The sequence below is a fragment of the Globicephala melas genome, chromosome 20 (assembly GCF_963455315.2).
Source record: "Globicephala melas chromosome 20, mGloMel1.2, whole genome shotgun sequence".
Classification (NCBI taxonomy): domain Eukaryota; kingdom Metazoa; phylum Chordata; class Mammalia; order Artiodactyla; family Delphinidae; genus Globicephala; species Globicephala melas.
Genome location: NC_083333.1, coordinates 54,286,098 through 54,301,128, shown reverse-complemented (window position 1 = coordinate 54,301,128; position 15,031 = coordinate 54,286,098). Strand labels below are relative to the sequence as shown.

Sequence of the window (15,031 nt, the reverse complement as noted above, 5' to 3'; positions counted from 1 at the left end):
TTTGCTTGGAAACTTGGGCATATTAAGGCAAATAATTTTTCAAGTTCTAGTCCCTTGTGACACCTGTTTTTTACTCATGCAACAAGGACAAAGCTCGTCTAAATAATCAGGGTAGACTGAGAAGGCATTAGACAATGGGTGAGAGGTGTATGACACTCAACTCTTGAGAATCCATTTATGCTACTTGGAATATAACTTCTGTAAAATAAGAAATAGGATTTTTAGTTCAAGAAGTTCTGAGCCTGTATCATACTTTATGTGCAAACTTGAAACAGTTTGCATTTGTGAGTTTTTCCATAGTACCTCCAGAACTCATGTAGCAAGACCACTTTTGCCAGAGAAAAATCATGACCTTCTAAATTTTCTAATATGATTTTGCTTATTTTGGAAGAAAAAAAAGACTTTTCATTTTGCAATTAGTAAGCTGTTGTGATGACAAGGTAACTGGTGGGATGTATGTTTGTTGTATTAATATTTCTGTGGGACTTAATGCATAATTGGCCACTCTTTTTATATCATGTCTTTTAAGGCTTAAGTGAAGCTGGTTTATATAATACATTTTAGATTTAAAGAACAAAAAACCATGAAAACAAAAGTGAAAACTGCTGATTAGCCAGAATTCTTTCTGAACTTCAGGAGCCCAGAACACATCGTGTCAAATGAAAAATTCTATTCCAATTAAATTTCCAATTAATGTGTACCCTGTTGTCTCGTAGATATTGCCCCTGCCTTGACTGATAATTATGGACCACAAGGAAAGAAGATTTCCCTAAATCCCTCTGTTCGCCTTAAAGTAGAGAAACTGGAAATGGTAAATACTTGAAATTTTCATTTTTCTTCCATAAAACAACAGCAAGGAAATATTCTCATTCTTTGAGAGGATAAGGGATTGGAGCCATTAGTTTCTTGAAGAGTTATCGATTTACAGTTAAATGAATGGCAGTTTGGGTTTAAACTGTTTAATTCATGTTTAATTTGGGCAGTTCATGGTGGTTCATTAGTACAAAATAGAAATAAAACCTTTTGTAACTAAATTGACCTTCAAATTAATCAGTTTCCTCCTGTGTAGGAATGAGACAAATGTGACGTTTTACAATATAGGATCAAAGGAAACATGGGATAAATTATGACAAAGTGTAGTAGACTTCAAATATGTAATGACAATAAGTGCAAGGAAATAATACTCTATTACTCAATTGTTTAAAAAGTGAAGGGAAACTAAATCTTAAAGAACAAAATAGAAGCCTACTAGATATAAAGAAGATGGTAGCAATGTACCAAATAGTATTATATTGAGAGTTTCTGTATATAAAAGAAACATAAGATGATTAAAAAAGAAAAATTAGGGGGCTTCCCTGGTGGCGCAGTGGTTGAGAGTCCGCCTGCCGATGCAGGGGACGCGGGTTCGTGCCCCAGTCTGGGAGGATCTCACATGCCGCGGAACGGCTGGGCCCATGAGCCATGGCCGCTGAGCCTGCGCGTCCGGATCCTGTGCTCCCCAACGGGAGACGCCAGTGAGAGGCCCGCATACCGCAAAAAAAAAAAAAAAAAGGAGAGAGAAAGAAAAATTATAAGCAGAAAATGATTTTAAAACTTTTCCTCTCAGGATACCTGGAAGATGACAGCAAAAATGTGTGATTTTTTTTTTTATTATGAAAATGGATATAATGCCAAAGGTTCACAGCCTCTACTTTCCTATCAGTTTTGTGGATAATAATTTTTTTCTTTTTTTCGGTACGCGGGCCTCTCACTGTTGTGGCCTCTCCCGTTGCGGAGCACAGGCTCCGGACGCGCAGACTCAGTGGCCATGGCTCACGGGCACAGCCGCTCCGTGGCATGTGGGATCTTCCTGGACCGGGGCACGAACCCGTGTCCCCTGCATCGGCAGGCGGACTCTCAACCACTGCGCCACCAGGGAAGCCCTGGATAATGATTGTTTACACTTTTAGGAACAGTATGAGAATGCATAGCTGGAATAAATATGCATTACCATTCATTAACATATTCAGACCTTTGCATGGTCCTATAGTAATACCCTTTTCAGTGCCAGTTTGAATCTTACTCTTTGTTCAAATTCTGACTCAATTCCAACTCCTTTGTACAGCTCCTTGCTAACTTTTATAGTTCAGGCCAATATTGCCATATTTTGCACATCTGTAGCACTGAACATTATTTTGCAGTACCCTGTAATCTTCTGTGTTTTGTTTTATCAGTAAGTCAAAGCTTACAATCTCTGTATACCTACCACCATTTAAACACCTGGTTTGTACTCTATAAAATTCTTATTAATTAGGTACTTGAGATGTCTCCTTCATATCTTCGAAATCCTGAGTATCTTTCCCTATGTTTTACTCTCTTTTTATTTGTGGCTGAAATGTAAGTTCTGGATAATAGCAAGTTTTACAATCAGTTAATAATAACATTTTCAAAAAATAGAATGTTTGAGGTTTAAAAACCTATCTATTAATATCTACAAATGAATAATTACTGTTTTTTAATGATATTGCTGTAATATATATTTCTGAACATCCAATATTTAATGCTAACCATTCCTCTGGATAAGGAGAAAACTATTCAGCTAATGACTTTACCTGGCAGTCATTATTCTTTGACTCAGTTTAAATTTCCCTAGCACATGATATTTTAAAAATCTGATTAATTTTCTTAGAGATATGAAAATCATCTAAATTTATATTGATTCTGAGAAATATGAGTTGCTTGCACATTGAGTATTCCACTTTTGGTCCTCCTTTGAGCCTTAGCAAATTGATTTTTGTAGAAAAAAATGGCAGTTTTACAGCAAAGGAAACCTACATTCTGTGTAAATTCAGCTTCCCTGCTTTTATTCTAAATATTTTTAGTGACTATATTTAGTAGAGCATTCTCTGTTTTTCAGAGTTTGAAACTAAATTTCACTTAATAAATTTTTTTTTCTAAAATCCATATTAGCTTCTATCCACCCATACATTTCCTAAACTACTCTTACTTTTTTGAATAGTTACATATTAATGTAATAATATCTGTATCACTTTAATCTGAAATAGATCCTTCTATTTTAGTTGCTACTTTGTAGACAAATTCAACTTTATTGTCCATTACATTTTTAACATATTTCCTATTTAGTAATAGATAAGGCCAATATTTTCAAATATTTAAAATGTAATAAAATTACATTTTTTTACTTTATCGCTTATAAGTATATTGCATATAGTATCTAGGAAATTGGTGATATAAAAGGTTTCACAAGGAAAAGGTGTTGACTGATTATGTGGTTATTAAGTCATTAGCTAACACAGTACAATTTTTAAGAAAGGCTAAGAGGTTAGAATTTGATGAAGGAAATTACCTTCAAGATGTATGTTTGTGGGGCATTGACTTCATGAAATCTTTCATGTTTTAGTAGTCGAGGTAGACAATTTTGTATCAGTATATACTGGAAAATAATTTCTAGCACTGAACTAATACTATGTGTCTCCTTTGATCCCACTGTTAAACTTATAAGTAGGTATGGTAAGCATAGCAAATAGGAATTTTTTTTTTTTTTTTTTTTTTTTTTTTTTTTTTTTTTTTTGTGGTACGCGGGCCTCTCACTGCTGTGGCCTCTCCCCTTGCGGAGCACAGGCTCCGGACGCGCAGGCCCAGTGGCCATGGCTCACGGGCCCAACCGCTCCGCAGCATGCGAGATCCTCCCGGACCGGGGCACGAACCCGTGTCCCCCGCATCGGCAGGTGAACTCTCAACCACTGTGCCACCAGGGAAGCCCGGGATTTTTCTTTTAGTTGGCTTGAAGAAGAAGAATTACTGCACCTTCTCGCTATCTATGTTTTTGTATCTGAGAAAGATGCTTTGGGATACAGATGCCATTTCACTGATATTTACTTTACCTCTTGCCATTTATGTAACATTTGAAGAAAGCTGTAGTGAGCAATGATATACCCAATGTCTGAATACAGTTAATGAGGTGTTCTTTGTATTAGGTTGGGAAGTAGGTGACTAATATTATAAGTAAGTGACATTTTTTAGATTCATCATTTAGATATCAGAAAAAGTTAAGGACATTTATTTGTCTAATTAACAAAGTTGCATTTTTGTTTACGGTGAAAACATGACATTAATTATACAAGAAATTATTGGAACCTATTTTTAATCAAAAATAAATTACCTCCAATTTATTATTTTTATCGAAGTATAGTCAATTTACAGTATTATATTAGTTTCAGGTGTACAGCATACTGATTCAGTATTTTTGCAGGTTATACTCCATTATAGGTTATTAGAAGATAATGGCTATAATTCCTTGTGCTGTACAGTAAATCTTTGTTGCTTATCTATTGTATATATAGTAGTTTATATCTATTAATCCCATACCTGAAATTTGTCCCTACCCCCCCTTCCTGCTCTTCTTTGGTAACCATAAGTTTGTTTTCTACACCTGTGACTCTGTTTGTTTTGCATATACATTCATTTGTACTGTGTTTTACATTGCACATGTAAGTGATATCACATAATATTTGTCTCTGACTTATTTCACTAAACATATTCTCTAGGTCAATCCATGTTGCTGCAAATGGCAGAATTTCATTCTTTTTTATGGCTGAGTAGTATTCCATTATATATACGTTCACACACACAATCACACAAACACACATCTTCTTAATCCAGTCATCTCTTCTTTTTTTATTTTTAACATCTTTATTGGAGTATAATTGCTTTACATTGTTGTGTTAGTTTCTGCTGTATAACAAAGTGAATCAGCTATATGTATACTTATATCACCATATCTGCTCCCTCTTGCAACTCTCTCCCACCCGCCCTATCCCACCCCTCTAGGTGGTCACAAAGCACAGAGCTGATCTCCCTTTGCTATGCAGCTGCTTCCCACTAACTATCTATTTTACATTTGGTAGTGTATATACGTCGATGCCACTCTCTCACTTCGTCCGAACTTACCCTTCCCCCTCCCCGTGTCCCTAAGTCCATTCTCTATGTCTGCATCTTTATTCCTGTCCTGCCTCTAGGTTCTTCAGAACCTTTTTTTTTTTTTAGATTCTATATATATGTGTTAGCATATGGTATTTGTTTTTCTCTTTCTGACTTACTTCACTCTGTATAACAGATTCCACCTCACTACAAATAACTCAATTTCATTTTTTTATGGCTGAGTAATATTCCATTGTATATATGTGCCACATCTTCTTTGTCCATTCATCTGTCGATGGACATTTAGGTTGCTTCCATGTCCTGGTTATTGTAAATAGTGCTGCAATGAACATTGTGATACATGACTCTTTTTGAATTATGGTTTTCTCAGGGTATATGCCCAGTAGTGGGATTGCTGGGTCATATGTTAGCTCTATTTTTAGTTTTTTAAGGAACCTCCATACTGTTCTCCATAGTGGCTGTATCAATTTACATTCCCACCAACAGTGCAGTGGGTTCCCTTTTCTCCACACCCTCTCCAGCATTTATTGTTTGTAGATTTTTTTGATAATGGCCTTTCTGACTGGTGTGAGGTGATACCTTACTGTAGCTTTGATTTGCATTTCTCTGATGATTAGTGCTGTTGAGCATCCTTTCATGTGTTTGTTGGCAATCTGTATATCTTCTTGGGAGAAATGTCTGTTGAGGTCTTCTGCCCATTTTTGATTGGGTTGTTTGTTTTTTTGATATTGAGCTGCATGGGCTGCTTGTATATGTTGGAGATTAATCCTTTGTCAGTTGCTTCATTTGCAAATATTTTCTCCCATTCTGAGGGTTGTCTTTTGGTCTTGTTTATGGTTTCCTTTGCTGTGCAAAAGCTTTTAAGTTTCATTAGGTCCTATTTGTTTATTTTTGTTTTTATTTCCATTTCTCTAGGAGGTGGGTCAAAAAGGATCTTGCTATGATTTGTATCATAAAGTGTTCTGCCTGTGTTTTCCTCTAAGAGTTTGATAGTGTCTGGCCTTACATTTAGGTCTTTAATCCATTTTGAGTTTATTTTTGTGTATGGTGTTAGGGAGTGTCCTAGTTTCATTCTTTTACATGTAGCTGTCCAGTTTTCCCAGCACCACTTATTGAAGAGGCTGTCTTTTCTCCACTGTATATTCTTGCCTCCTTTATCAAAGATAAGGTGACCATATGTGTGTGGGTTTATCTCTGGGCTTTCTATCCTGTTCCATTGATCTATATTTCTGTTTTTGTGCCAGTACCATACTGTCTTGATGACTGTAGCTTTGCAGTGTAGTCTGAAGTCCAGGAGCCTCATGCCTCCAGCTCCGTTTTTCTTTCTCAAGATTGCTTTGGCTGTTCGGGGTCTTTTGTGTTTCCATACATATTGTGAAATTTTTTGTTCTAGTTCTGTGAAGAATGTCATTGGTAGTTTGATACGGATTGCATTGAATCTGTAGATTGCTTTGGGTAGTATAATCATTTTCACAATGTTGATTCTTCCAATCCAAGAACATGGTATATCTCTCCATCTGTGTGTATCATCTTTAATTTCTTTCATCAGTGTCTTATAGTTTTCTGCATACAGGTCTTTTGTCTCCTTGGGTAGGTTTATTCCTAGGTATTTTATTCTTTTTGTTGCAATAGTAAATGGGAGTGTGTTTCCTTAATTTCTCTCTCAGATTTTTCATCATTAATGTATAGGAATGCAAGAGATTTCTGTGCATTAATTTTTAATCTTGCTACTTTATGAAATTCATTGATTAGCTCTAATAGTTTTCTGGTAGCATCTTTAGGATTCTCTATGTATAGTATCATGTCATCTGCAAACAGTCAATCCAGTCATCTCTTGATGGGCACTTGGGTTTCTTGCATGTCCTGGCTATTATAAATAGTGCTGCTATGAACATTGGGGTGCATGTATCTTTTCCATTTAGCGTTTTCTTTTTTTCCAGATAGATACCCAGGAGTGGAATTTCTGGATCATATGGTAGTTCTATTTTTAGTTTTTTTAGGAACCTTCTTACTGTTTTCCACAGTGGCTGCACCAATTTACATTACTTTCAACAGTGTAAAAGGGTTTCCCTTTTCTCCATATCCTTGCCAACATTTGTTATTTGTAGGCCTTTTTGATGATAGCCATTCTGACAGGAGTGAGGTCATATCTCATTGTTTTGATTTTCATTTCTCTTATAATTAGTATTGCTGAGTATCTTTTCATGTGCCTGTTGGCCATCTGTATGTCTTCTTTGGAGAAGTGTCTATTCAGGTGTTCTGCCCATTTTTTGATTGGGTTGTTTGTTTTTCGATATTGAGTTTGTGAGCTTTTTGTATCTTTCAGATATTAACCCCTTTTCAGTTGCATTATTTGCAAATATTTTCTCTCATCCCATACGTTGTTTTTTTCATTTTGTTGATCGTTTCCTTTGCTGTACAAAAGCTTTTAAGTTTAAGTTGCATTTGTTTATTTTTGCTTTTATTTCTTTTGCCTTAGGATACTGATCTAAAAGAATATTGCTATTATAATTTATGTCAAAGAGTGTTCTGCATATGTTCTCTTCTAGGAGTTTTATGATTTCTGTTCTTACATTTAGGTCGTTAAACGATTTTGAGTTTATTTTTGTATATGGTGTGATGGAATGTTCTAATCTCATTGTTTTACATGTGACTGCCAGTTTTCCCAGCACCACTTATTGAAGAGATGGTCTTTTCTCCATTGTGTATTGTTGTCTCCTTTTTTGTAGATTAATTGACCATAATTGCATGGGTTTATTTCTGGGTTGTCTGTTCTATATCATTGATATATGTTCTGCTTTTGTGTCAGTACCACACTGTTTTGATTACTGTAGCTTTTTAGTATAGTCTGATGTCTGGACGAGTTATACCTTCAGCTTTGTTCTTTTTTTGCAAGGTCATTTTGGCAGTTTGGGGTCTTTCATGGTTCCATATGAATTTTATGATTGTTTGTTCTAGCTCTGTAAAAAATGTTCTGGTATTTTGATAAAGATTGAATTAAATTTGTAGATTGCTTTGGATAGAATGGCCATTTTAACAATATTAATTCTTCCAATCCAAGAGCACAGGATACATTTCCAGTTCTTTATATCAGCTTCAATTTCCTTCATCATTGTTTTATCATTTTCAGAGTATATGTCTTTCACCTCCTTGGTTAGGTTTATTCCTAGGTATTTTATTATTTTTGATGTGATTTTAAAGAGGGTTGTTTTTTTCACTTTCTGTTTCTGATATTTCATTATTAGTTTTTAGACCACAGCAGAATTATGTATATTAATCTTGTATCCTGCTACCTCGTTGAAATCATTTATTAGTTCTAATAGTTTTCTGTGGAGACTTTAGGGCTCTCACTATGGAGTATCATGTCATCTGCAAATAGTGACAGTTTTACCTTTTCACCTTCAATTTGGATAATCTTTATTTCTTTTTCTGGTCTGATAGCTGTGGCTAGGACTTTTAATACTATGTTAAGTAGAAGTGGTGAGAATGGGCATTCTTGTCGTGTTCCTGAATTTAGTGGGAAGGCCTACAGCTTTTCACCAGTGAGTATTATGTTGGCTGTGGGTTTCTTGTAAATAGCCTGTATTATGTTCAGATATGTTCCCTCTATTCCCACTTTGGCAAGAGTTTTTATCATGAATGCATGTTGTATTTTGTCAAATGCTTTTTCTGCATCTTTTGAGATGATCATGTGGTTTTTGTCTTTCCTTTTGTTAATGTGGTGTATCACATTGATTGATTTGCATATGTTGAACCATCCTTGTGCCCCTGGAATGAATCCAACTTAATCATGGTGTATGATCCTTTCTATGTATTGCTGGATTCGGTTTGCTAATATATTTTTGAGGACTTTTGCATCTATAGTCATCAAAGATATTGGCACGTAATTTTCTTTTTCTTGTGGCGTCTTTGTCTGGTTTTGGTATCAGGGTAATGGTGGCCTCCTAGGATGAATGTGGCAGTGCTCCCTCCTCTTCAATTTTTTTGGAATAGTTTGAGAAGGATAGGTATAAGTTCTTTATATGTTTTGGTAGAATTCCCTAGTGAAACTTCTTGGTCCTGGACTTGTTTGCAGGGAGTTATTGTATTTCAGATTCTATTTCACTTCTGGTGATTGTTCATTCAAATTGTCTGTTTCTTCTTGACTCAGTCTTGGCAGGATGTATGTTTCTAGAAATTTGTCCATTTCTTCTAGGTTGTCCAATTTGTTGGCATATAACTGTACATAGTATTCTCTTATGATTTTTTGTATTTCTGTGATATCAGTTGTTATTACCCCTCTTTGATTTCTTAATTTGTTTATTTGGGTCCTCGCTTTTCTTCTTGGTGCCCCGATAGAGGTTTGTCAATTTTGTTTATCCTTTTAAGAAACCAGCTCTTGGTTTTATTGACCTTTTCTGTTGTCTTTTTGATCTCTATTTTATTTCCTCTGTGATCTTTATTATTTCCTTCCTTCTTCTGACTTTGGCTTTGTTTATTCTTTTTCCAATTCTTGAAGGTGGTAGGTTAGGTTGTTTATTTGAGATTTTTCTTGTTTCTTGAGGAAGGCCTGTATCACTATGAACTTCCTTCTTAGAACTGCTTTTTTTACATCCCAAAGATTTTGTAAAGTTGTGTTTTCATTTTTATTTGTCTCAAGGTATTTTCTGATTTCTTCTTTGATTACATCATTGATCCATTGGTTTTTTTTAATAGCATGTTGTTTACTCTCCACGTGTTTGTTCTTTTCACTTTTTTTTTTCTTTCTGTGGTTGATTCCTAGTTTCAGACCATTGTGGTCAGAAAAGGTGTTTGATATAATTTTTACCTCTAAATTTGTTGGGACTTGTTTTGTGTTCCAGTATGTGGTCTATCATAGAGAACATTTCTTGTGTGCTTGAAAAGAATGTGTATTCTGCTTTTGGGGGGGTATGCAGTAGACATTGATTATATCCAACTCTATTGTGTCATTTAGGACCTTATTGCCATATTGATTTTTTGTCTGCATGATTTGTCCATTGATGTCAGTGGGGTGTTAAAGTCTCCTACTGTTATTGTATTATTGTCAGTTTCTCCCTTTATGTCTGTTAGTATTTGCTTTATATATTTAGGTCCTCCTGTTATAGGGTGCTTATGTTAATGAGTGTAATATTCTCCTCTTATATTGATCCCTTTATTATTATATAATGTCCTTGTTTGTCTTTTGTTATAGCCTTTGTTTTAAAGTCTATTTTGTCTGATACACATATTGTTACCCCACTTTCTTGTCATTTTCATTTACATGAAATAGCTTTCTTTCATCCCCTCACTTTCAGTCTGTATGTCTCTTTAGCCCTGAAGTGTGTCTTTTGGTAGGCAACATATTGAAGGGTTTTTTTTTTTTTTAATCCAATCAGCCACCCTATGCCCTTTTTTAAAAAAATTAATTTACTTATTTATTTATTTATGGCTGTGTTGGGTCTTCATTGCTGCATGCGGGCACTCTCTAGTTGCAGCGAGTGGCTACTCTTCATTGCAATGCATGGGCTTCTCATTGCAGTGGCTTCTCTTGTTGTGGAGCATGGGCTACAGTAGTTGTGACGCACAGGCTCAGTAGTTGTGGCTCATGGTTTCTAGAGCACAGGCTCAGTAGTTGTGGCGCATGGGATTAGTTGCTCCACAGCATGTGGGATCTTCCTGGACCAGGGCTCGAACCCGTGTCCCCTGCATTGGCAGGCGGATTGTTAACCACTGAGCCACCATGGAAGTCCCCACCCTATGTCTTTTGATTGGAGTGTTTATTCCCCTGACATTTACAGTAATTATTGATAGGTAAGTACTTATTGCCATCTTATTACTTGTTTTCCAGTTGTTTTTGCAGTTCTTCTCTGTTCATTTCTTCTTTTTGTTTCTCCCACTCTGGTTTGATGATTTTCTTTAGTAGTATGCTTGGTTTCCTTTCTTTTTATTTTTTGTATATCTTTTGTAAATTTTTGATTTCTGGTTACAATGGGGTTCATATATGTTGATCCATAATTATATGTACTTCATTTAAACTGATAGTCATTTCAGTTCAAACACATTCTAAAAGATATACATTTTTTACTCCCCTCCCCTGTATTTTGTGTTTTTGATGTCATATTTTACATCTTAATGCTTATCCCTTAACTGTTTATTGTAGTCAGAGTTTCTTTTACAATTTTTTGTCTTTTAGTCTACTTATTTAAGTAATCTTCAATCCTTAATATATATCTGTCTTTTCTAGTGGGATTTACCCTTTCCTATAGATTCTTACTTCGCTTCCATTTAGAAAAGATCCTTCAGGATTTATTTTAGGGTAGATCTGGTATTGCTGAATTCTTTGAGTTTTTGCTTGTCTGAAAAGTTCTCTCTCCTTCTGTTCTAAATGATGATATTGCTCCGTAGGGTCTCCTAGTTTGCAGAGTTTTCCCTTTCAGCACTTTGAATATATCATGCCACTCCCTTCTGGCCTGCAACGTTTCCACAGGGAGATCAACTGATAGCCTTATGGGGATTCCCTTCTTTATGACTCTTTCTTTTTCTCTTGCTGCTTTTAGAATTCTCTCTTTAACTTTTGTTGTTTTAATTATGATATATTTTAGTGTGGGTGTGTTTGGGTTCATCTTGTTTTCAAATCTCTGTGCCTCTTGTGCCTAGATATCTGTTTCCTTCTTTCAGTTTGGGAAATTTTACAGCCATAATTTCTTCAAATACATTTTCAGTACCCTTCCTCTTCATCTTCTCCTTCTGGAACTCCTATAATGTGAATATTGGTACATTTCATGGTATCCCAGAGATGCCATATGTTACTTTTACTTTTTTTTTTATTTGCCTTTCTGACTGCTGTTCTGATTGGATAATTTCCATTATTTTATCTTCCAGATCACGCATGCGTTCTTCTGTGTCATTTAGTTTGCCATTTGTTCCTTCTAGGGTGTTCAGGGTGTTTCTTATTTCAGATATTTAATTATCTATTTTCGATTGGGTCTCTTTTCTTTTTTGGCCAAGCCATGCAGCTTGTGGGATCTTAGTTCCCACACCAGGGATTGAACCTGTGCCCTCGGCAGTGAAAGCACAGAGTTGTAACCGCTGGACCACCAGGGAATTCCCTCAATTGGGTCTTTTTTATATTTTCCAGTTCCTGTTAAGATGATCTGTGTTTAGATCAATTCTTTTCCCTAATTTAGTTAGCAATGTTTTGAACTCTTTATCTGGTAAATTATTTATTTCTGTTTCATTATTTATTTTTTAAGGGGTTTTCTCTTACTCTTTCAATTAAGAGTAGTTCCTATGCCTTTTCATTTTAGTTAACTTTCTCTGTCTCTAGGAATTTTGGTGAAACAGTTATCCATTGTGGTCTTGAGGGCATGTTCTTATTTGAGAGCATCGCTGTGCTGACTGCATGTTCCCAGTGCCTTTAATGGAAGGGCTGGATTTGATGTGGATGCCAGTCACATCTTTCCTCAGGGTGTGCTGGCAGCTGTCACCTTGGTAGGGCCTGTGGCTGGTGATGGAGGAGCTAAAGTCTGTGCAGGGTGTGAGGTGGGACTTCTCTGCTCATTGGCTGTCATCACCCTGTCAGGGGCAAGATTTGCTCCCAAGTTGCTGGAGTAGAATCTCTGAGGGTTGGGCTAGAGCTGGCTCTGATCTAGTGTTGTAAGGTAGCATGGAGTTAGTTGGGCTGGAGTGTTTGCTCAGCTTGGGCTGGCAAACTTAGCGAGGCAGTCACAGGAAATCTGGCCACCACGCTGCTATAAGAAATCTGGGCTGCTTCTGGGGCATCTCTTGAGTAAGCACCAACGATGGCTACCGTTGCCCTATCTGGGCTACGCCCCGCTCCCCCAGGTTGCCTCTGCATCCCTAAGTGAAGTCTTCTCCCAGGTCCTGGGTGCTCTAGATCCAGTGCCATGCTGTGGCAGAGAGTGAGTGGAGTGTTCTCTTTGCTTGGACTGGGGAGCATGTCAAGGTGGCAGCTGCTAGGGCAGACCTCTCTCCACCCTGCCTGGGAGCAGGCTAGCACCCACCCACACCTCATGAGTGGACTCTAGGCTTCTCCAGCCTTTCTGTCTGTTCCAGCAGTTCTCCAAGTGGCCAAGGGAGCTTGTCTCCTTTGCATAGCACCCCAGGACTGGGACGCCCAGTCTGTGGCTCAACCCACTCACACCCCAGGATGAATGTCCGTCCATGTGATCCCCCCTTTCCTCTGAGTTCCCTCCCATGGACACAGGTCCCAGCCCAATCACTTTTCTTCCCGTTCTATACAGGTACGGCATATCTTTCTTTCAGCCTTGGCTGTACAGGAGTCCTTCTACCAGTTTCCAGTTAGTTTTCCATGAGAATTTTTCCATATGTCGATGTATTTTTTATGTGTTTGTGGGGAAAGGTGAGCTCCATGTCCTCTTACTCTGCCATCTTCATCTCCCATCAAATTACTTTCAATTTAAATTTATGAGCTTACCTCACTGACATGCTGTATTCTTGTAAATTTTTCTTTCAACAGAATTTCCATCTGTTACTAAGTTTAACTCAGGAAAAATTTACACGGTAGTTAACTGCATTTTGCAATTTTATTATTACTTAATACAATAAGAATCACTGTATATTGAGTACCTTCTACGATATGTCTTTTGTTTGCATTATTTTTGTAAAATTGTTTTTATTTCTTTTTTTTAAAGGAAGCTTTATTTTTATTTATTTATTTATTTATTTTTGGCTGTGTTGGGTCTTTGCTGCTGCGTGCAAGCTTTCTCAAATTGCGGTGAGTGGGGGCTACTCTTCATTGTGGTGCACGGGCTTCTCATTGTGGTATTTTCTCTTGTTGCAGAGCACAGACTCTAGGCACACAGACTTCAGTAGTTGTGGCACATGGGCTCAGTAGTTGTGGCTCATGGGCTCTAGAGTGCAGGCTCAGTATGTGGCGCACAGGCTTAGTTGCTCCACGGCATGTGGGATCTTCCTGGACCAGGGCTCGAACCCGTGTCCCCTGCATTGGCAGGCGGATTCTTAACCACTGCACCACCCGGGAAGTCCCTGTTTTTATTTCTTTATAAAATATTTCTATTTTATTTCTTTATATGAGAATATTAATCATATGCAAGAATGATTATATTTTATGTGTAGAGTTTAAAGATTAATAAAACAAATACACATATACTCCACCACCCAGCTAAGAATGAGAATCTTTGACATTGCCTGTGTCTCTCTTCTTGATTGTATATATCTCTTTCCCCAAGAGGTAACTCTATTCCAAATGTTGAGTATCATTTATATGCTTTTTAAAAGTTGATTACTAAAATATTAATAAGGTCAAAGAGTTTATTTATCTTCAACCTAACTTAAATATTGTTAGAATTTTCCTCCTGTTTTTTCATCTCCTGGAAAAATGTTTGGCTCATAGTATATGCTCAGAAAATAATTGTTTGATTGGTGTATTGTTTTCCAATTTTCATTCCTACTAGTCTTATGCAAGAGTTCCCATTGCTCCACATTCTTTATATTTAGTCTAATTATAATGCATTTTGAGTTCTTTCTGCCATCTTATTTAAATTTTTTTTTCTTTGTTCTTGTTTTTAATCCCTTTTTTACCCCATGTTTATTGTATTTTTTTCGTTTGATTATGTTTGATTTTTTGGTGGTGGTTTTTGCATTTTATTTTTTTTCTCCCCCATCTTATTTAGGAATTGTACCTTCTTTTGCTAATCTTTTAAGGATTACCCTAAAAATTTAACATTCATCTTTAACTTAGTCTAAAGTTAATCAGAATCTTTACCCTTCTTTCAAATATACAAGGTGCTTATAATACTTTAACTCTGATTAGCCTCTACCGAACTTATATACTTCTTATTGCCCAGTATTTTAGCTTTAGTGATGCATTGTTTTTTCTAATTCACGGTCTTTCTTTGCAGTCACCTGCTATTTCAGTCACATAACCACTGAGTTTCTACCTAGTATTTTTATAATAATATCTTGTTCCTAATTTTATTCTTGATTCACCTTTTTTAACTTAAGAAAGATAAACAAAATGTGGTACATACATACAATGGACTATTATTGGACTGTAAAAGGAATGAAGTTCTGATATATGCTATAACATAAACAAACCTTGAAACAT

General features: G+C 36.4%; 1 protein-coding gene across 5 annotated transcripts in view; it reads left to right on the top strand.

The window, feature by feature from the left end:
* STXBP4 (syntaxin binding protein 4) overlaps positions 1 to 15,031 on the top strand; it is a 182,774-nt gene that overhangs the window by 38,253 nt on the left and 129,490 nt on the right. For all 5 annotated transcript variants that reach the window (XM_030881608.2, XM_030881607.2, XM_060291045.1 and 2 more), the window contains one exon: positions 717 to 811. In XM_030881608.2, the coding sequence (XP_030737468.1) occupies positions 717 to 811 (95 nt within the window). The remainder of the gene's footprint in view (positions 1 to 716; positions 812 to 15,031) is intronic.